Source organism: Mesoplodon densirostris, chromosome 11 (assembly GCF_025265405.1).
Source record: "Mesoplodon densirostris isolate mMesDen1 chromosome 11, mMesDen1 primary haplotype, whole genome shotgun sequence".
Taxonomy (NCBI): domain Eukaryota; kingdom Metazoa; phylum Chordata; class Mammalia; order Artiodactyla; family Ziphiidae; genus Mesoplodon; species Mesoplodon densirostris.
In genome coordinates, this window is record NC_082671.1 from 10,474,257 (window position 1) to 10,496,002 (window position 21,746).

A 21,746-nucleotide genomic window follows, 5' to 3' on the forward strand; every position below is an offset into this window, starting at 1 on the left:
GACTAAGCCCAGAGTGATGCTGTAACAGAGAGAGGAAAGCTGCTTGGGGCTGGGGAGAATATTTATGAGGCAGGAGAAGGCAGGTGAAGAGGGAGGGAGGAATCAGTGGTTAATGTGCAGGTTCAAAGCACCTCTTTGGGGCTCTTCTGCTGCTTCCACCTCTGGTCTCCACAGAAGCCTGACCCTCATCCTTTCCTCTGTCCAATCTTAAGGTCCCATGAGTCCCCCGGGAGCTTGTACCCAGGGGCACTGTGAGTGCAGTGGGAAAGCAGCCCCACGGGCAGGTAGGACATGCCTGGAAGGTATCTCTCCTTTGCGGGGAGAAATTGAGAAGCTCTCTCTAATGGCGCCCTTGATACAACTAAATAGTAACACTCGCAGTTCATTACTTGTTAGCCCCAGGCAGGGACACTGCAGATTGGCTAATTGCAATAGCCAGATCATTAGAGGGAACAGCATTAATGGAGGAGAAAGCAGCTAATCAAGAGCCGAACTTGGCCTCACTTGGTTGTGGCCAGGATATAAGCTGCTGTTCATTTGAGTACCTGTTTCTTCTGCTGTTAGAATTAGTTAGGACGAAAGGATTCTGTGACCCTTTCTCAAAAGGTGGATCAAAAGCTTAGGGGCATTTGTGAATAAATCCCACAGCAAGACGGTATTTTTCCCAGAGGTGACACCAGCTGGTTCTGTATGAAGTCACACCACCTTTCTTATACTGAAGTGACCCCACTGTCAGTAGGACATGCGCTTCTGGGGTTTCCAGTAGGGGTGATGTTTGTTGCCGAGCTCACCTAATCTCCACCTTAAAAGAAGTCATCTGTATCCTGGCAGGGATTAGGGGTGTAATCTGGGCCATGGGGTGGCGTGCATTTCATTTTCCCATCCAGGTCTAAAAGCCTGTGACCTTGCCTCCGTCAGCACTGGGTTCCAGCCAAATGAGCTAGGCATCCTTTACACACAGACCTCCCTGGAAACCACAACCTGGCATGAAAAGGAATCACAGCTTGAGATTCTGCTTACTACTACTCATGTCAGAAATATTTAAGAAGTTCAGAAAAGAAAAAAAAAAAGATTTATAGCATCTCAGGGTTGGAAAGGATCTTAATTAAAATGTTTTAAAATTAGGACAATAGAGAAATCTATTTGAGTTTTTGTCTTTGGTGCTTGTCTTCGAAAGGGTTGCTCCAAGTTGTAGATACTAGTAATTTTTCTAATTATATTGGGTAGACCCCTCGGATGGTGTGAGGGGCCTCTGGGGACTGGTTGATGGAGAAGGGGGACCGTGGTCTTCCTGTTTTGTTTGGCTCTGTTCTGCCCACAATGTAATTAAGAAGCATTGACTCGCCAGGAGATAGAAGATCACGCAGAAGCAGCATCTTGGACTTAGTTACAAGGCCCCTTCAAGTTCTCCTTGAGTTAATTCCCAGCGCAGGAACACCTTTCAGAGTCATCTTTCAGCCTCATCTTAAATTGGCTTTAAGGGGAGCAGTAATCAGACACACATTCCTAGGGCACAGGTGTGTGTGGTCAGCCCTGCCCTCTGGGGGGCTAAGGGGAAGCCTTCGCTCTGCCTTATACTAGCCCTTCCGAATTTGAAGACATCTATTTGGATCCTTTCAGTCTTTCCCCCCCACAAGCCCCCTTAGTGCCTCCATCACCCCTTCCTCATTTGCGAGAAGGGGAGGGTGCATCTTCAGACCCCTGGACCAGCGTCGTTAGATGGCAGCCACTGTGATTCCCAGAGGCAGACTCGCTCCTCCTGGGTTCAGAGCTCTGCCCATGAACAGGCCCCGGATAAATGTTGACGGGGCCTTTCCTCCTCACGGCTCCTGTTCGTCTCACCTGTATGTTCAGATCTGCTGCTCTTGGATAAATGGAAAGGTATTGAGTAAGGGAAATGGCTTTTGTGGTTGTCGAAGAAACTGTCAGAGAGAAAAGGAACATGGTTTTATTTAAAAATCCCCTAGGATGAGCTTTCAGTACGAGGTGGAGTCCTCAGAGGCGCCAGCCATCTGTAAATGCCCTGACAGCTCTGCTGATGGAGTCCCACAGGTAACACGCATCCCTGGATGATTCTAGTGTCTCTCCTGTCATGCCAGGAGAACTCCCCTCGCACGTTGCATTTAGTCCCCTTCCTTCAGGTAAAGGCACTTAGGCCTGCCATCTTTGTTCCCAGTAGCAGAAGCAACAGGCTTAAGACAGTCAGCACCCTGGCTCGGGGCCCCTGTGGAGCGACCCTCGGGGACCCCCCTGGAATTCTCTGAGGAGTGAGGGCACAAAAGCAATGAAATATTCCAAAGCTGCAGCTGTTCTTACAAGCTTGAACTTAGCTCGTGGGAGTCACCATTAGTTGTGAAGCCACTGTGGACGGGCTGGCCCTACTTCAGTGTAATTTCTTATGTCTCCTCTTTTTACCAGCTGTACCATCTCCCGAGCTGGTGACTTGAACAGATTGCCTCTCCCCTGCCATCTTCAGATCAGGCGCATCATGTGGAATGGGGGTCATGGTGCCTTCCTTACAGGGTTATTGTGAGTCTGAAATAAAATGAAGGCTTCATGGGAAGTATATTCCAAGCGCTCCATTAATGCTAGCTTCCCTCCCTGGTTGTCGCAATGACTATATTTTTCAACCAAGATTGGGACATATGTTCTGAGGAGTATAAGTGTTTATGTATGAGTATCCATATGTATTTATGGGTAAAGTGATGCAGAATTTTTAAAATTAATTTTTATTGGAGTATAGTTGACTTACAATGTTGTGTTAGTTTCTGCTCTACAGCAAAGTGAGTCAGTTATACATATACATATATCCACTCTTTTTTTTAGATTCTGTTCCCATATAGGTCCTTACAGAGTATTGAGTAGAGTTCCCTGTGCTATACAGTAGGTTCTTATTAGTTATCTATTTTATATATAGTAGTGAGTATATGTCAATCCCAGTCTCCCACTTTATCCATCCCCCGCCCTTTCCCCCTTGGTAACCATAAGTTTGTTTTCTACATCTGTGACACTATTTCTGTTTTGTTTTCAAATAGGTTCATTGTTACCATTTTTTTAAGATTCCACATGTAAGTGATATCATATGATATTTGTCCTTCTCCATCTCACCTAGTATGATAAGCTCCAGGTCCATCCATGTTGCTGCAAATGGCATTATTCCATTCTTTTTTATGGCTGAGTAATATTCCATTGTATATATGTACCACATCTTCTTTATCTATTCTCTGTCAATGGACATTTAGGTTGCTTCCATGTCCTGGCCGGAATTTTTAATATTGGGGCCATCGTAGAAACTCTAGGACTTAATGGTGGTAGAATTCGTAATGCCTGGTACAGACCTTGGCTGCTAGTGGATGCTTGATGAACGCTGAAAGATTTCATCACAATCACAGGGAGAACAAAACCTTAATGGCCTTTTACAGCAGTGCTTGATTGCATGGCCTATTGCTAATGCTTCTTTTTTTTTCTTTTTTTTTTTTGCGTTACGCAGGCCTCTCACTGCTGTGGCCTCTCCCGTTGCGGAGCACAGGCTCCGGACGCGCAGGCTCAGCGGCCATGGCTCACGGGCCCAGCCGCTCCGTGGCATGTGGGATCTTCCCGCACTGGGGCACGAACCCGTGTCCCCTGCATCGGCAGGCGGACTCTCAACTACTGCGCCACCAGAGAAGCCCACTAATGCTTCTTTTCTTTCATCCAATTATGCATCGATAACTTAGTTCTGGGCAAAAGAAAGACTTAAGGTGCTTTGACTTATATCTGTTTGATAGACACAATATGCTGTCTTCTCATTTAGGGTAGAGTAGCCTTAAGAAGGGGAGGAAAAGGACTGTCTATTTCAGTTCTAAGCATGTAGGAATTTACATAGTCCAGGTCCTGAACCATCTTCTTCAGTGCCCAAAGCAAGAGCACTCCTTGGACGGGTGAAGCCGGGCTCCTCAGAAGATCCCTACGTCAGTGTGAATGTAGATTGTGGGGCGTACCCTCCCCACCAAGGGCTGAATGGGTGTCTGGGTGACCAAGGGAGATAGCTCCAGAGACCAGGAGTGTAGCTCCTGCCCATTCTGTTTTCATGGGGTACTCCCATTTTTCTTGCTGGAAATGACTGCAAGCATGTTGAAAGCCAAAGACCAATTGGGGTGTAAAAATCTGATGACTCAGCACCAAGAGGGCTTTTTCCCTCAGGGAGGAGCCGGGCACTAAGGGGGGAACCGGCTCGGGTCACTTGTTTAGGCGTCTCCTGGAGCCTCTGTGGGAGGGAAAGACAGCATCGCAACTTCACTGCTGTGATTTGATGGACCTGGTTTTCTACTTCGCACTTCTTATTTGAACTCCTCACATCCTAAGGTATACCATTCTCACCCCGGATCCTAAAGTACACTGCTTCTTTCTCGAAAGCTGCGAAAGATATCGTGGACTGTGGCTGTGTGTAAATTTAGCAAAGAAGAGTGATGTTTGCATCTTTCCACAAGTCCTTTAAGTTGATCTTGCTAAATTTGGGGGTGAACAAAATATTCAGTGTAGTTTTTCAAGTGAAAGAACTTGGCAATCAAGAGTGTGTTAGTTTAGGTTGTTGTGTATTCTGTTTGCACCCCTGGCACCAAAAACCTAGAAAACTGTGCAGCTCAGAATTCAGTCTTATTCAGTTTTTTGGTGATGTGTTGCTTTTGCTTATTAATGAAAGCCAAAGCCACCACTTTGAATTATTCTGCAGCCAGAAGGGTGTAGTTAAATAATTGTGTATTCAGACTTCAGTTGAGTAAATCTCAATAAATAGTTTCCCATAGGAGAGATTTCTTCTTCTAGTCTATAGAAAATGACTGTAGTAGAAGCATCAGCTTTCCCAGGCAGCTTTCCTAAGAATCTGCAGGGTGGAAAAGAGAAGGAAATCCTTCCCTCAAAATATTGAATATTACTAGCACGACCACTGTACCTGTGGTACCTACCGTTTCCCCTCTTGTCTGTGTTGCTGGTTTTCAGTGCAGTGAAGGGACACCTAAGTGTAGCAGGATGAAAAGTGCACCTGCAGCATTTTTACTGTATTTCCTTGGGAAATGGTCCATGGGCACCACTGTTTCCATGACACTCTTTGTCCTCAAGACTTTACACAGGCTTTAGAAATCATCTTTGGTGTAATCCTGGCAGTCATAATGGGGATGGGGGCTATTTCTGGAAAAAGTTCCTAAATCAAGGGCATCTTAGCTCTACAGTTAAGAAATCTTTGAAATTACCTCTAAACCGTCTCTTTGCAAGTACTGTTGTCCCTCGGTATCTGCAGGGGGGTTTGATTCCATGACCCCTGAGGATACCGAAATCCACAGATGCCTAAGTCCCTTATATAAAATAAAATGGTGTAGTATTTGCATATAATCTGTACACATCCTCCCACATACTTTAAATCATCTCTTTATTACTTATACAATGTAAATGCTATGTAAATAGTTGCCAGCACATGGCAAATTCAAGTTTTGCATTCTGGAACTTTCTGGAATTTGTTTTCCCCTGCATGTTTTCAATCCATAGTTGGTGAATCGCCAGATTTGGGACGGTGGACTGTACAACCAGACTTTATTTCTGTTTTTCTCTGTTACAGAAATGCCTTATCTTTATTTCCAGAAGGTTAGTATTTAATGGTCAGTAAGCTCTAAATTTCTCAGCCTTTCAGCTTTTTCAAAGAGTTAGTGATGTAAAAACAAATGTGTAAATGCGCTGGGGGATCCCCATGATTTATAGAAGCTCTATATTAAATAATTTTGAAAAGGAAAGCCTTTTTTGGTGATAATAATATTCAGATTTTATCTCTTGTCCATAAAAGGCAGCCATGGGGTAGGCGTGGAGGAAGGATAAACACCACTCTCCTACTGAACACAAGACATATAAGCTTGGTTTATGCAGTAGTCACAGGTTCTAAGCAGTTGGTTTAAAAATGAGCAGAATTATTAAGTATTACTAGAGAAATGCAAATCAAAACTACAATGAGATACCACCTCACACAGGTCAGAACGGCCATCATTAAAAAATCTACAAATAACAAATGCTAGAGAGGGCGTGGAGAAAAGGGAACCCTGCTGCACTGTTGGTGGGAATGTAAATTGGTGCAGCCACTATGGAGAACAGTATGGAGGTTCCTCAGAAAACTAAAAATACAGTTGACATATGATCCAACAGTGCCACTTCTGGGCATATACTCCTGGACAAAACTATAATTCAAAAAGATACATGCACCCCTACGTTCATAGCAGCACTATTCACAATAGCCAAGACATGGAAGCAACCTAAGTGTCCACTGACAGATGAATGGATAAAGAAGATGTGGTACATATATACAATGGAATATTACTCAGCCATAAAAAAGAATGAAATAATGTCATTTGCAGCAACATGGATGGACCTAGTGATTATCGTACTAAGTGAAGTAAGTCAGAAAGAGAAAGACAAGTACCGTATGATATCACTCATATGTGGAATCTAAAATATGACACAAATGAACTTATCTACGAAACAGAAACAGAGTCACAGACACAGAGAACAGACTTCTGGTTGCGGAGGGGGGTGGGGGAAGGATGGATTGGGAGTTTGGGATTAGCAGTTGCAAAAACTATTATATATAGAATGGATAAACAACAAGGTCCTACTGTATAGCACACAGAACTATATTCAGTATCCTGTGATAAACCATCATGGAAAAGAATATGAAAAAGAATGTATATATATGTATAACTGAATCACTTTGCTGTACAGCAGAAATTAACAACAGTGTAAATCAACTATACTTTAATAAAAATTTTTTTTTTAAATGAGCAGCATTAGATGGGTCACCTTGAAACAAACACTGCTATATCCGATGGAGACATCCAGGCAGAGGGGCTTAAAGACACTAACATCTGATTCCCCCCAGTAATGGAAACCTCTTTATTCTCAGAACTGCCTCTTGAAGGGTCACCTTGTGACCCTTCATGGTCGGGGATAGAGCTCACTTTCAATAGTGTGCTTGTAGCAACCCTAACTCCGCATTCCATTTAATGTTTTGAAAGCTTTCTATGATGGTTAGTAACATTTACGTTTCATCCTTTGCCTAAAACTATTTTTAGCCTTATTTTCTCCTTCCAGAGCTTTGTTGCTGCTCTTCCAACCCCCCTACTCAGAGGTATTACAATTGGCCTTAGAAATGGCAGTGCTCCCTTTTGTTCGGCCCGTTGGTTTGATAGGTTGTGTCTGCACATTTGAGAGCAGCATGTTTCCTTTTTCAGTATCTAAACAATAATGTAACCACATCACGGCATTTTTAGTCACATCATTGACCTCTGCTGGCAGTGTATCCCCCTCCAACGCTTGAATGCATTAATGTCACTGTCGGCAGCATTTTAATTTAATTAGAGCAGTGGTTATAATCCTCTTGGGGAAATCGTTATTCCCCTCTGTAATGTTAAAATAAAACACTTCTGGTTTTCATCCGACTGACAATTTGCTCTCGAGGTGAAAGCGCTGTAAGCGGGTTCCCCCTCCCTTCCTTGGGGTTGGACCAGAGAGGCAGTTCTGAGAATAAAGAGGTCTCCGTTATCGGGGGAATCGGACGTTAGTCTCTTTGAGCCCCTCTGCCTGGATGTCTCCCTCGGAGATAGCAGTGTTTCTTTCATATTTCTAACTGCTGATAGTCTACTGATTGTGCCCCGGTAGATGTTAAGTGCATGGTTAGAATAACAGATTTTAAAATGAGGACCACATGAGTCACCCTAGAGATTGGCAGAGAGACAAGGGACATAAGTCTGGTGGGGGATGCCCAGGTGTGTGCTTGCTTCTCCTCGGAAGGAGCCCACACACTGGGCGGCATCCTTTCCGGGGTCCCCTGAGTGCTGTGCTGGCTGCTAAACCCAGGGTCACGGTAGTGTAACAGCCGCTAGCAAATTGCTCAAGACCCTAGAAGCACATTTTGCTTTTCCCCCTCTTGGTCAAGATACCCACCCTTTCTTTTGTTACTGACAAATCTCTTCATTGAAACCTTTGAAAAGAGCTTCCCATCCCAGGCTTAGGGTGTCGCAATGTTGCTGGGTGGAATCCATCATCGGGAGTGAGAGGCATTCAAGTTCCACAGTCACTCGGTGTCCGCCCTTCTCCTTATAGGTTTCATCATGAAATAGCAAGGTTGTCTTCATCTGGAATTGTTTGGACGTGTGGGGGTGTGGCATAAAAATCCGAGGGCAATGGGGCTTCCCTGGTGGCGCAGTGGTTGAGAGTCCGCCTGCCGATGCAGGGGATATGGGCTCGTGCCCCGGTTCGGGAAGATCCCACATGCCGCGGAGCGGCTGGGCCTGTGAGCCATGGCCGCTGAGCCTGTGCATCTGGAGCCTGTGCTCCGCAATGGGAGAGGCCACAACAGTGAGAGGCCTGCGTACCAGAAAAAAAAAAAAAAAAAAAATCCAAGGGCAAGCCCTGAAGTGTGGCGTTCAGTGTACCAGGAAGGACCGGGAACCACACACAAATGTAAACACACAGGGGGCTGCCTCCAAAGAAAGTACAGTGAAAAGAAGGTACAACACAATGATAATTTAGCAAGTCAGAATATATACATTTTAAAGGTGATACCCAGCTTGACTCTTATCAGCAGGCTGGAGGTATATTTCCCTAAGAAAGTAAAATCTGCCTTGAGGGCTCCATCCTTGATGGGGTTGGTGAGGGTGAGGGAGCATGAAGAGGTGGCCTCTCCCGCATGTGGACTAGTTATAGGACCTTGTAAGTTTCTCCTTGCTTTAAGAGAAAGTCACCGTTTTAGGAAATGCCATCTTCTTTTTTTCTCACACTCATGCCATGCCATTTGAAAGCTGTCTGGCTGCACCGTGTTTTCTTCATCAACAGTTTCAGTTCTGCAAAAACCCTAACAAAACAGAAAGCTATTTCTGGGAATAAAGTAATGGTAGATAAGATAGCGAGACATATTGGGACTGGGGTGGCAGTGGGGTGTTATTCAAGGGGTGAAGTGTATGGAGAATTTGTTAAACTAGAAAAACAGACTATGTTTAAAATGTTTAAAAAAGCCTATCTCACCTTGAAAAACCCCTCAGCAGATTTCGTATGTTTCCCATATGTGTGTTTATGTCTTTGACTTTTTCACCTCAAAAACCCCAAGCCAAACACCACAAATATAACTCCTCCTTAAGTTAGAGTTGCTCAGAATATGTGTGATGTTTGGTAAAAGTTCAAGAAAAGTGAAGTTGAAGGTTTTGCCTCTGGGTGACCTTTCTCAGGACGTCTCCATTGATCCAGAAATGAAATCTAGGGTGTATGTGTCTGCCCTTAATTAAGAAATTCACCAGGAAACTTTAGGACTTATGTTTAAACAGAAATATTCCAAAGGCCCTAGTTGCAGGTTGAAGATGCCTCAGGGCAGGTACTGTGATTCCATTCGGAAATTACAAAAATATGTATATATTCATTTAAAGTCGAAACTTCCTGCCACAGCTGCCAAACTTTCCAGGTTATGAGCAGAAGAGAAGCTTCGGTTTGGTTACAGGGCTGGGGACTCCCCTGCTTCCCTTTGCATATTTGATGGAGTTTAAAATGTTAGAGAACTGTTTCCAATACGTAAACACCCCTTTCGTTTTATTTGAATCTGTGATTTTTCTTTTGCTCGATTTTTGTTTTCCCGACGGCATCTTACCGATCTCCTCTCGCCCCATCTTATTTTAGGACCATGTGCGTCCCACTTCACTTTGCCCTGTTAAACACAACTTCTGTTAGTTTCTGTGGTTTATGTATGGACTGCAAGTCAGACTAGTTGGTATTTGTCGATCTAAGATGCAAATTGCACTGCTCTCCCCGCTGTACACCATCGTTGGTTTCTGGCCATTAGTTGGCACGTTTTTAACTTAAAACTAATCCTTCCCATCCCATCCAGTTATTTTAATTGATCTAACAAACGCCGCCTGTTTGAATTTAAACAGTGGATGTGCTGGGTCTCCCCTCCCCCTTTCCTTGTCAGTTGAGTGAGAATCTTCGATTAAACCATACTTCCTTAAATGCAGGTTATTCTTTGCCTGAGCCCTGAAATGCTTCAGAAGGAAAGGAATTATTGATTCTAAGATGGAGCATAAGGGGACAAGGAGATAACTGTTGATGTAGCAGATAATTCCCTGCGATGAAGGGAAAAATGAAACACTGGAGATTTTTGGTGGTGCTATAGCTGTGTCATGAGATAGGTAGGTGACAGACAAATCTTGCTCGCAGATTTATTAACTAAAATCTCGAACTTATAAGCCATCCTTTTGGGCTCACCTCTCATTGGATCTGAGTGTGGAATCCTACTTTGATTAGAAGATGGGGATATTGCCAGAGAAGAGGGAAGGTGGTTTTAATGTATTGGTGACATTAATTATGGGACCGGAAGAGTAATTTTTGAGAGAGGAGTCTTTAACGCCATTCTCTTAGACATATTGTTTCATTCCCTTGGTCTTGCCTCCCCTCTTTTTACTGGAACAAACAACTAGTACAGAGAGAAAAAAAAAAAAAAAAAAAGGACACCTATTTAGCCGAGTGCAAAGGAAAAGCCCGATTTTAAACTTTTCCCGCGTTTTGTTACAAATCCCTGATGCTGGCGATCTGAAAGACAGCTGCACAGAGTGCCTAGAGAGGGGACCAGTGTCTAGAGATGCCCCGAACCCGCCCCCTCGCGGAGGTCAGCCCTCAGTTCCAGGCTTTCACTGTCTTTTTTCCCCCTCCCCTCTTGCTGCTTCTTTTTAACAGCAGGAACGGATTTCATATACACCCCCCGAGAGCCCGGTGCCCAGTTACACTTCCTCGACGCCACTTCATGTGCCAGTGCCCCGAGCGCTCAGGATGGAGGAAGACTCGATCCGCCTGCCTGCGCACCTGCGTGAGTGTTCGCGCGCCTCGGGATGGACGGGGCGGTGGGGGGGGATTGGACGGGACGGACAGACCGACAGCCGGACAGAAGGATCGACCGCTGTGGGCGGGGGTGGCGGGGAGGCGGGGCTGCAAGCCGGGCAGGGGCGCGCTCTGAGATGGTTTTCCCATGACCTCCCGAAGCTGCTTTGGCATCGTTCGCGCCCTCCCACCTGCAAATGGCTTTGAAAAGCTTGCGCTTCCTGGCTGTCGTTTCTCTGCGTGTTCATTTCGTGTCTGACTATGACATACTACCCGCGCTGCAGCTCAGCAGGGCGTCGGGGCCTCCACACTTGTGCCGCTGGGGCCAGGCTCCAAAGCACCCAGCACCTGTCCTTTCCTTTTTGTCTTTGTTTCTTGAGCTGCCACCCAGCCCCGATGATCCAGCATGCCGAGCGCAGCCGGGGAGAATGCATCACCTGATTGCCACCCTGGTCGCGGTGTCCAAGAAAATGCCAGGTTCTCTGGCTAGACTGTTAGCCTCAGGGCACGAGTCCAGGTTATGGAGGACACGACACAGCGTGGGGGGGGGGCGGTCACCTTGGCCCTTCCCTAGTTGATTCCTCATGACTTGAATGGTGGCCCAGTGGTACTTGCTGTCTTTTTCGGGTGTGCTTGTGCTTCCCAGGTTATTCTGCTCCGCCTGGCCCATCCCTCCTCAGAAAGCAGAAGGTTGCCGCTGAGAGTGGGGAACAGCAAGAGAGGATGCAGGCTTCTCTTTCCTCTCTGTGTGCTCATCCAGCAGATCACATGACTGTGATGCTGGGAGGTACTCGCGTGCATTGCTGGCGTACCCCTTCTCCCCGACCGTGAGGGTGGTGGCTGGGATCCTTGAAGGGAGTTGGGGGCCATGAGAACCCTTCCCCTCCTCCAGCTTGCTGCATCCATCAGTGTTTACAAAGTTGGTATATACTAGGGTCAGCACACTCCAGCTTCAGTCTACTCTCTTCTCCACACTGAACTTTTAAAGAAGAGATTGGGGCTATGAAGGTGCCATGGTCATGATCGAGGGCACGGCTATACTCAGCAAAACGGAGTTTTGTGGCACCAGTGAGTGGTGTGAGCAGACAGCCTGGGAAAGAGACCACTGCTAGCCTTTTTTTCCTCCCCAAGCTGTTCTATGACCAAGCTATTCACTTCAGGACCGTTCACTTTGGGGTGGAACATACTCAGGCCATGCAGAGAAAGCACGCCTACTACCTAATCTCTTTCATTTATGCGTTCGACAAATAGTTACTGATTACCTGCACTGTGCCAGGCACTCTTCTGGATGCCAGGATACAGAAATGAACAAAGCAGACCCAACTCCTTGCCCTTATGGAGCCTGAAGTCTCCATAAAGAGAGAAAAAGAAATAATGAACTCCTGTCCCAAATAGGCTGAGGTTTCATGACTTTTTCTTCCTGTTCTTTGACACAACCCATCCCCCAGCCCCCAAAAAGACCCTAACTCTTGGTTTGTCTCTGGATGACTTCACATATGTAAGCTCTTTTACGGTAGAACTGCCTCTCCGTAAAAAGTTACTATGGTAAAACGAACTAACAAACACAACGAACTGACCATCAGGAGATTGTAATTCTTAACTAGTTCTGCTGTTAGACTAGCTGTTTGACTGTGAGTCAGTCCTCCTAACACTCAGTTTTCCTACCATACAAAATTGTGATTGGACAGGAGAATATTCAACAGCCCTCTTAACTTGAAAATATTATGATCTCACCTAAGACATCATTTTCGCTACTTGGAACTGTTTCTTCCATACCAACACTTTAATTTTTTTCTTGGGTAGACAGTTTCCTCATTGAGTCACAGCGGTGCTGCTTTACCACTGTTTTGTCAGGCCCTGCCATGTGCCTAGCACACAGTCATAGTAGCTAATAGCTATTGTGGGATGCCTCTGTACCAGACACTATGGGAAGTCCTTTATGGAAATTATTTTATTTAATTCTCACAGCGATCCTTGTAGGTATTTTTGTTATATCCATGTCACACATAAGGAATTTAGGGCTTAGAGAAAGTAAGTAACCTGCCAAGGTCACACAGTCAGTAGGAGATAGAGTCAGAGTTCAAACTCAGTTCTGTGTGACTCCAGAGCCTGGGCTTTTATCTGTTAGGCCATGATGTGTGTTTAATAGGTACTTCTTGGATGGATGGATGAATTCAGGGTTGACAGTTAGCCACTATTCACTAATGTGGCCAGAGGGTTGGTTTCTGGCTGGAATCTGTTCTAACTGGTGGATCAGTTGTTGAATAGTTTGCATATCTCCCTTGGATGGATGGATGGATGGGTGGATGGATGCCCACCTAGAGAATTATCAGCTATAGAACTATATAGCACATTACTGCTGGCCTTAGAACATAATCAGTTGTTAGGTTAGGGATTCAGGTCATGGTGATGATTTTGCCTGAATGCTCCTGTCTGGCAGCCTGACTTTAGAGCCCTCCTTGGAATCTGCATCAGCCCTATGGTAGCACCATTTGTTCCCACATCTGGAATGAATCCTCTGAAAGTGGAGGTTCCCAGGCTCTTACTGTTTGTCCTCAGCTGGGACTTTCCACAGGAGACTGAGCTGCCGGCCTCCCTGTCCTGTTCCAGCACTCTGCTGCCCATTGTGCTGTTTGAGAAACATCTCCTGGAGTGCCTAGGATGGTTGAGGCCATGTCGTATACTTGAGGATGCATCCCAGCTGGGTTTCCAAACCGAAAAGAAAATAAATATTCTAACAAGGGAATTGGGTTATTGCTGTTTGAATCTGGGATTCCAGACAATTCCCAGCGGAATGCTCATGGAAAGTACGGGGAAGAATCCGAAAGCCAAGACGGCAGCAGGACATTTATGGTATTGCTGGGTTGAAAGCATTTTTAGCCGCTTGTTTTAAAGAGATACTCACCAGACTGGTATGCCTCCGAGTGGCTTCTTTTCACCCCCTGTCCTCATGGATCTCCAGATAAACCCTTTCTCTCTTAACCCTTTCTTCTTCTCCTTTCCTTCTTAAATCAATAGATAGCCTTTCCTGGTTAGGGCGGAAGGCAGGGATCATAATATTTAAGGTTCTTGTACCTCAGGTTTCTCACCATTTTGTCCTGCCAACACAGGGCAAGCTGAAGACACAGTGTGACAACTTAGGAAGCTGTTGAGAAGTAGAAAGTCATGGCTTTTCCTCTTACTTGCCTCTGATTAAAAAAAAAAAAACAAAAAACAAAAAACAAAGTGATAACTGGGGCAAGCCCAAAGTGGTGATTCTAGAGGACTTGAAAGGCACAGGCAGGGGCAGTCGGGGCCAAGGAGAGGAGGGGGGACCAGCCCCGTACCATCCTGGTCAGGCCTCCTCCCTGCCCTCCCCACCCCCCCGGAGTCCTGCGGCAGCTTCCTGGAACTTGCTTGTTGCACCAGGAGAGCAGACACAAGTTTGTTTATTGAGAAGATAGAAAGGGTTTTTTTTCCTCCTTCCTTCCATGTAGGGTACTAAATTTTTGTTTAAAGCTTGAGGCTAGAAGAGCTGAAGTGTGACAATTACAGCAGGTAGGTGAAAATGAAAAGTTCCATTCTTTGAATTTATTAATTAATTTAGTTTTTGGCTGCGCGCGGCATGTGGGATCTTATTTCCCCCACCGGTGATCAAACCTGCGCTGCCTGCTTTGGAAGCATGGAGTCCTAGCTACTGGACCGCCAGGGAAGTCCAGAAAAGTTCCATTCTTTAAAGGGAACGTAAACCTTTCATGGTACCTTGAGAACAGTTGCAGGACCGTGGAGCCCCGAGAGTGCCTGGAGAAGTTCACTCTTGATTCTCTGAGCGGTGAACGGCCTCACTGGGCCCTCCTAGTGTGAAGGAGAGACTCTCTCTAGTTTGTCTGCCCAGGGACCACTTTTTCTAAACTCATGGCCGGTGGGTGCCAAGGGGGCAGCAAAAGGTGCCTTATGAGCTGATGCCAGCCCTGTGAAATACTCAGCCTCAAATCGCGATGCCCCGGGCCGCCCACGTGACCACAGTGCGTGTATTTCAGATGCACGGGGCAGAATTTAAATCACTGAACGCCTTTTCCTTATTAAATTCCTTTTAACAGAATCATCTCGCATTTAGTCGACAGAATTGCTTCTAATCACAGGCTGACGTGATGCCGCCTGCCTGAAGCCTTTGCCGTTTGCGGTGCCAGTTTGCTCTTCTGCAATTCCTGTGAATTGATATTTAAAAATCGGAACCCAGGACTCATTCATCACATTTAATAGGGTTACGGTTTATGACGTTGCAGGTTCATAAATAGCGGTAATAGCTGCGCAGAGTTTTCTAGAGTTGGAACACCTTGGCTCTCCTTCCTTTCCTTGTGAATCTTTCAGAATTCTTACATTACTGCTCCTGCTCGTGTGTTTAATAATTTAATTTAATGCCTTCCTTTGGAAACGTTACCTCGTGGCTCACCCCCTTGGGCGATTTTGCAGTCTCAGCAGAGTGACCGAGTGTAAGACAGTCACGAGACAAGCAAAGCTCGGTTAGAGCCAGGAGATTGAAAAGAGATGCAGTGCTTCTCTCTGCTGTTGAGTGGAGCAGCCAACAATTTTATATACGTTCGAGTTCTTTCCGTTCCCAAAGAAGAGGCAAAAAATGGGAATTAAGTATAATCTTAGTTAGTATTCTATATTATTATAAGTAACAAAATGTGTTCATATATGTGGTTTCATTTAATCATGCAGCAGTGCTAGGTGTTACTAATCCTATTTTATTGATGCGATGACCACGGCTCCGATAGTTACACTGAATTGTTCACATTCACGTGGCACATGAAGAATCTAACGTGATTTCTATTTCAGAAGTCACCATTTAGCCTTCTTAGGAGAAAACATAATGGCAGAGTCTCTCAGACTTGAAAGCAGGGGCAGTGCTGACTGTTGGCGTCTGGGTCGCCGTGGATGCGGGGACTGGGAACAGCTAGGGCTCCAGTAATGCGCTTGGCCGTTCATTTGTGCTGAGCCTCCCAACGGGCTGGCCTGTCTCAATGGATCATTATTTCAGTTTTGCTCACCCATTCCTCCTGCGCCTCCCTCTTTAGTGAGCTGAGCTTGAAATCCAGTATCTCTCTGCCACTAGCAGGACAGCGCTGGCCACAAAGGGCCCACCCAAGTCCCCACATTCCCTGGCATTTCATCAGGAATGACCTCTTGGGAACAGGGCCCACTGCTGTTTCGGAGTTTCTGGTTGAAAAAGCACAGCAATATGAAGGACTTGAGTTCGGACAGACCTGAACGGGCTGGCATCCCAGGGCCGCCTCTCTCTATTAGAGAGATGAGTTCACCTCTCCAAGGCTCTAATTTCATAAAACACCTACTGATGGTGGTTTCTTTTCTTTTTTTACCTTTACCTGTAAATATTTCTGTATATTTTTCTAAGAACAAGGATATTCTCTTACATAATCACAATGATTATCAAAATACGGAAAATTTTTTTGAATTATAACACAGTAGTTTCAGATGTACAACATAACGGTTCAATATATGTATGTATTGTGAAATGATCATTGTCCCTACCTGGTGCTGTGGGATAATTACATGAGCCTGGAGACAATCATAGTTAAGATCTGTCATCACACATAGTTACAGTTCTTGCTCTTGTGATAAGAACTTTTAAGATCTACTCTGTTAGCAACTTTTTTTTGGTCTGTTTTGTTTTTTCCGTGGGTTTTTTAAAAAAAATTCATTGAAATATAGTTGATGAGGGTTTCTTATAAGTATCAGAGCTAATTTGTATGTGGCATCTTGCACAGTGCATGGTGAACAGTGGCCAGGAACTCATGAGGGCTCTATTTCAGTTTCCACAACTGGTAAATTCTGTGTTGAGGAGGTGCATCTTCCCTTTCAAGGGCCAAGAGAAGCATGGATGTGCTTGCTTGTTTCATTAAAGAAAGGGCCTGGAGCTCTGTCTGCACATATTGAGACTGATTTCCCTAGGTCACAATGGAAGTAAGCTTTATTTTCTGACTCTGTGATTTCCGTGAGCTTGGTTCTGCTCTGGGGCACTCCTTCCCGGGGCCTTTACCTCCCTCACCGTACCTGTACCTCTGTCTAGAACAACTTTCTTCCCTGGCCTTGCCCAAATCTGCCATCTCCTTCTTCAACCTTCCCTGCCCACCTCCTCAGACCTGACAGATGCTCCCCCATCCTCAGCCATTATCAGGCCTCCCCAAATGGCCCCTCCTCACACAGCTGCCTGTGACATATGGTGACATCACCAGCAGAGTTGAGGCAAGGACATGGGGAAGGAGACTTCCTTCTCAGTATCTTGACAAAGCAGTCGTGACTTCTAACAACGATGGCCAGCCACCAGCATTTTCTCTTTTGTGCCCCTCATGCCTTCCTTAGGGGTCCTTCACTTTTTACTTTCAAGTGTTCAAAGGCTTTCTGCTTTTCCAGCCGCACAGGGCCCTGGGTAGCTGCTTCAAAGAGCTCGAAGAGAAAAAACAGGCCACAACAGAACAGCCGGGATGCTTTGGAAGGGAAATTTCCTTTTTGGGTTTGCTGTCTGCAAGAATTTCCGATGCAGGCAGACGTTAATTCCTAGCTGCATGCTTCCTGATAAGGAAGCAGCTTCAATAAATGCAGCTATTTATAGATGTCTTTTTTTTTTTAAGAAAAAAAATATATAACTAGAGGTCAATCGACCTTTTCTTTCACTTCACATTTCGTGCCGTGCACTCCGTGTACATTTAAGGCAGTTCCTCCGACAAATGCTCTGACAAAGTGGCTGCGGTCCTGCAGGGAGCTGGGGGGAAGGCTCTCGCTTTCCTTGGAATTCTGAAGTAGACATTTGGAAGCCACTGGCTATGGGTTGTCCCTACCTGGTGCTGTGGGATATTTACATAAGCCTGGAGATACCCGGCTCCATTCTACACCCAGTGTTGAAGTTTTATGACAGATGAAGCGAAAGATCCATTTAAGAAGAAAGGTCGATGGGAACCAGCTCATTCTATGAATAGACTTGAACAACAGGAAATAAGAAATGATATTTCCGTTTCTTCCTTGTCCTCTCTCCTGTCTCCCCTTGGATTTTCCCCACCATCAGTACCGCTGTGGTCTTTCTCTTGGCATATTAGGGTTCTGCAGACTGGGGACTCCCCGTCCATCAGTTAAGCGGCCAGCCTCACACGTATCTCTGTAACACTCACTGGCTGGTGTGATAAAGATTCAACACAACGTTGACTCGAACTGTGCTTCCCTAGCTTCCTCCCCACGACCTCCCCATTATCACAAAGCATATTGATTGGGCGGAGTCTCTACAAAGGTGAGCAAGTTTCCATCTTCAAATAACAGATAGTTTTTCCCATTTTGCTGCATGCCTGAGTTCAAAGGAGCTCAGACTCTTGGAGTTTCTGACAGGCATGACTTTACCCGCTTCATCTTTATGTATTTCCAGAGGTCAGTGTTACCTCGGACCTTCGCGTGTTGCTGATTTCACTGTTGCCATCAGAAGATTCTGATTCAGTCGCCTGAACCATCTATGTGTGTTTTGGGGTAGGGTAGCTGTTTTTTCTGCTCTCTTCAGAAGCGAGGTGGGGCAGGATTTGAGAGACTTAAATGGTCCCTGTCTCTGACCATATGCTGACTGTAAATTCCTAAGAATAATTAGTCACCCCGCCCTGATAGTTACTGCCTCCATCTTTGGTAGGTGGACCAAACCCCATTCTTGTGAAATTATTCTCTATTTCTGCTTCCTCTAGATCTTGGATAGAAATAGCCTCAAATGGGGTGCTAAGATTTCAGTAATAGAAATGCAGACTGCAGATGTAGACCCTAGATAAAGAGCTCTCTGTGTGTGTGTGTGGGGGTGTAGATGGGATGCCTGGGAGGAAAATTCTCATCCGTGCAGGGCTATGCAGGGAACATGTTGTTTCACCAGTTCGGCTAGGGCTGAATTCTCTTTTCTGGTCTGGGGACTTTCACTAAAGTGGTCCGCTTTAAAGAGGAGGGGGGAAGGTTTGCAAGGAGAGAGGTAACAATCACTTTTTTAAAAAAAGGTACCTAGGTGAGTGTGGAGAGGTCTATCTTAAGAAATATTACAGGAAGATAAATTTTCAAATTCAATCATCTTTGGAGACTGATATCTGCAACTTATTTTCAGGTATCTATAAATGCTGGTGTGTTAGAAACAAAATCAAATGAAGTGAAAAGAGGTGCCTGTTGTCCACGACTTTCCATCTTTTTAAAGAGATAATCTACCTCCCAGATTATTACTAAACAGTAGGAAAGGTGATGTGTTCGAATGATGGTTGTATTATTGGGTTCACAAATTAAACCATTTCACCGCGTAATGCTTTTTGTTAATCTGACACGCTTCTTCGGAAAAATTGTCGCATGTGTTGCTGCCTTGGTTTACCCATCTGACCTGTGTTCTGGGAAACTCTACTGCAGGGTCACAGAGCAGCGGACGCTCTTGTCTGGGGTCGTTCCTCGGAGAGTCGGCCCAGCGTGGTCCGTGGTGGGTGGGGTAGTCTCAGACACCTTGTTCTTCCTCCCAGGGTTGTGGTTTCCTCGCCTATGAAGCGAAGTGGCCTGAGTGTGTAAAATCACTGGCTCTTCCCTGCTCAGACATTTTCTTGTTCTCTAACTCGAGTAGAGAAATACAAGGCACAGCAGCAGTGGAGCATTATCTGTAAATGCTAAGGATGGTGATCATTCACTTGATTTCAAGCACTCAGCATCACATTTTAGTGCAGATTGTGGTATTTTCATGACGCAGGCAATCGTCCCCGACTTTAGCTGTGATTGTTTTGTGAGGATGCCCTCCTGCAAGGAAATACGGCAATTCAACGCCCCGCCGCCACCGTTGGGTGCTTCCCTACGCTGCCCGTGATCGAGATCGGTTAATGCTTTTGTGGGCTGGGAACCCGAGCCAGCTGCTCCGCCTGGCAGGTCTCCTGAAGGCTGCCTCAGCCGCTCACATCTTCCCCTGGGTCCCAGGACCTCACAGCAGAACCGCAGGCCTGCTCCCCCGTTCTCCAAGCCCCCCTTCTGGCCTGAGAATCGTCTGTAAGTTTGGCTCTTTGCCTAGTGCATGATGCACAGGTGTGACTTCTGGTAACTACCTCCTTGACCCCAACTGCATGATGTGTGGGAATCCCCTCGGCAGCTGGGGGCTTGTCTACCTTTCCTGTAACCTGTAAAAAATGACAGTCTGCATTTTGCTCCGTCTGTAGGTGGTGTGCACTGGGTTTCGGGCTTTACGGAGTCAGCTGATCTGCATGGATGGGCCACACTCCCCTCATTCCGCCGGCCGCATCGCACATGCACAATTAATACTGCATTAATTAATGATGGGGGGAAAAAAGCCCAGTGGGCAAGGGAATGAAGCCTTTCAGCTTCTAAAGGGAAAGCTTTGATGCTGCACTTTAAAGTACATTTCCATCCGCGCAGCCAGCAGAGAGAATCCGTGACACTTATACCATCCCCTGGGCATGAAAGCTCACACCCAAGGAACGATTTCTAAGTAGAGGCCCTGAGCTAGTTACTCGAATCATCCACTTATTGCCAAAAGCTGCGAAAAGGGGGTGTAGGATTAGGGAGAAAAGAATCGCCCAAAGCAGCAGTGATTTGTGAACAAAGCTGATGAGGGGTTTTATTTTACCTCCTTAAGTAGCTCTTGGGTCGCCAATATCAGGAGCTCTTTGTAGGGAAACAAATATGAGCCAGTGATTTGGCGCCAACCCTCTTGGGGAAATGAAATGACTCTTTCTCCTCGGGAGCCTGAATCCAGGAAGCAGCCCTACGGCCAGGCAGGTTCACAAACCTGTTATTCTGATGTGTTGGAGGGTTTCTCTGTCTTGGGCATATTTTCCTATTAGATGTCAGCAAAGCCAGGGAGAAACTTCTTCCCTTTCTTTTTCACTCTGATTCCTTCCACACTGCTGTTCTCACAGCACTGTACCCTCACACTTACTCTTTTCACTTCTCCTGCAATGTGGCAGTGAAGCCGCTTCACAAAATCCCCACCCTGGATAGACGGTTCGTGTTCCCCTCTTTGCAGTTCCGTCAAGCGTGGTGTGGGCTTCTTGCTGGTCTTACAGTCTGGCCATGATTCAACTCTTCATCCAGATATTTGGGGTTTTACTTAGAGGGCTTTTAGGAACACAAAAGTAGAAATTCCCTGAGAGAGGTAGTCTCCACTTGAGAGTCATGGGTTATAAACGCCCTTTTAAACTCTCCTGTAGTTCTCTGGTCATGCTGAGAGGTACTTCAGAGACCCACAGAACTCTATACAGAGGTGAAATGTGTTTGGGCCTTATAAAAGAAAAAGTTTTTTCTTTTGATTCCTGGGCAAAGAAAAATTCTACTTCAGATAAATCCAAACGAGCGTGCATGTATGTTTGGGTGTGTGTAGGGTGGGGAATTTGGTCGGGACTGTCTTAGAGCTATTACTCCAGACATCTGCTCCATGGAGCTTCTGTGATGACTCCTCCCACCCAAACTGATCCAGGGAACGAAGCTGAAGAAGAACAACTGGGTATCGTAGGGTTGGCATTGTACATTCAGCCATGTAGCCATCTCTCGTCTGGTGCTTCTTTGTTTGCTGAAGGAGTATTGAGATCCAGAAAGTGGCTAGCTTCTACACTTGTATTGTCCAGACAGTGCCACTCTGGGTCCAGGACAGAGGGTTTATCGTTGTCCGCGAACAGGGCCCATGTTATGCTTCAGCAGAGTGTGTGGTCACTCAGCTGCCGTGATACAAGAGTGCCCCGCACTTGAATATTTCCCACGGTGAACTACCATGGTACCTGAAATTCTCCTCAGATACATTCCATTTGGATCAGGCATTGTTTCCACCTGGCTCCACTTTTAAAAGTAAATAGTCATGATAGCAGAGGATACCTTGG

The 21,746-nt window shown here is 45.8% G+C and overlaps 1 protein-coding gene across 2 annotated transcripts in view; it reads left to right on the top strand.

Annotated features, from left to right (window-relative positions):
- The window catches only part of ETV6 (ETS variant transcription factor 6), a 249,944-nt gene that overhangs the window by 92,068 nt on the left and 136,130 nt on the right, over positions 1–21,746 (top strand). Inside the window, exon 2 of one of the 2 annotated variants that reach the window (XM_060113265.1) lies at positions 10,735–10,864. In XM_060113265.1, coding sequence (XP_059969248.1) covers positions 10,735–10,864 — 130 coding nt within the window. The remainder of the gene's footprint in view (positions 1–10,734; positions 10,865–21,746) is intronic. The other variant, XM_060113267.1, reaches the window with a different exon arrangement.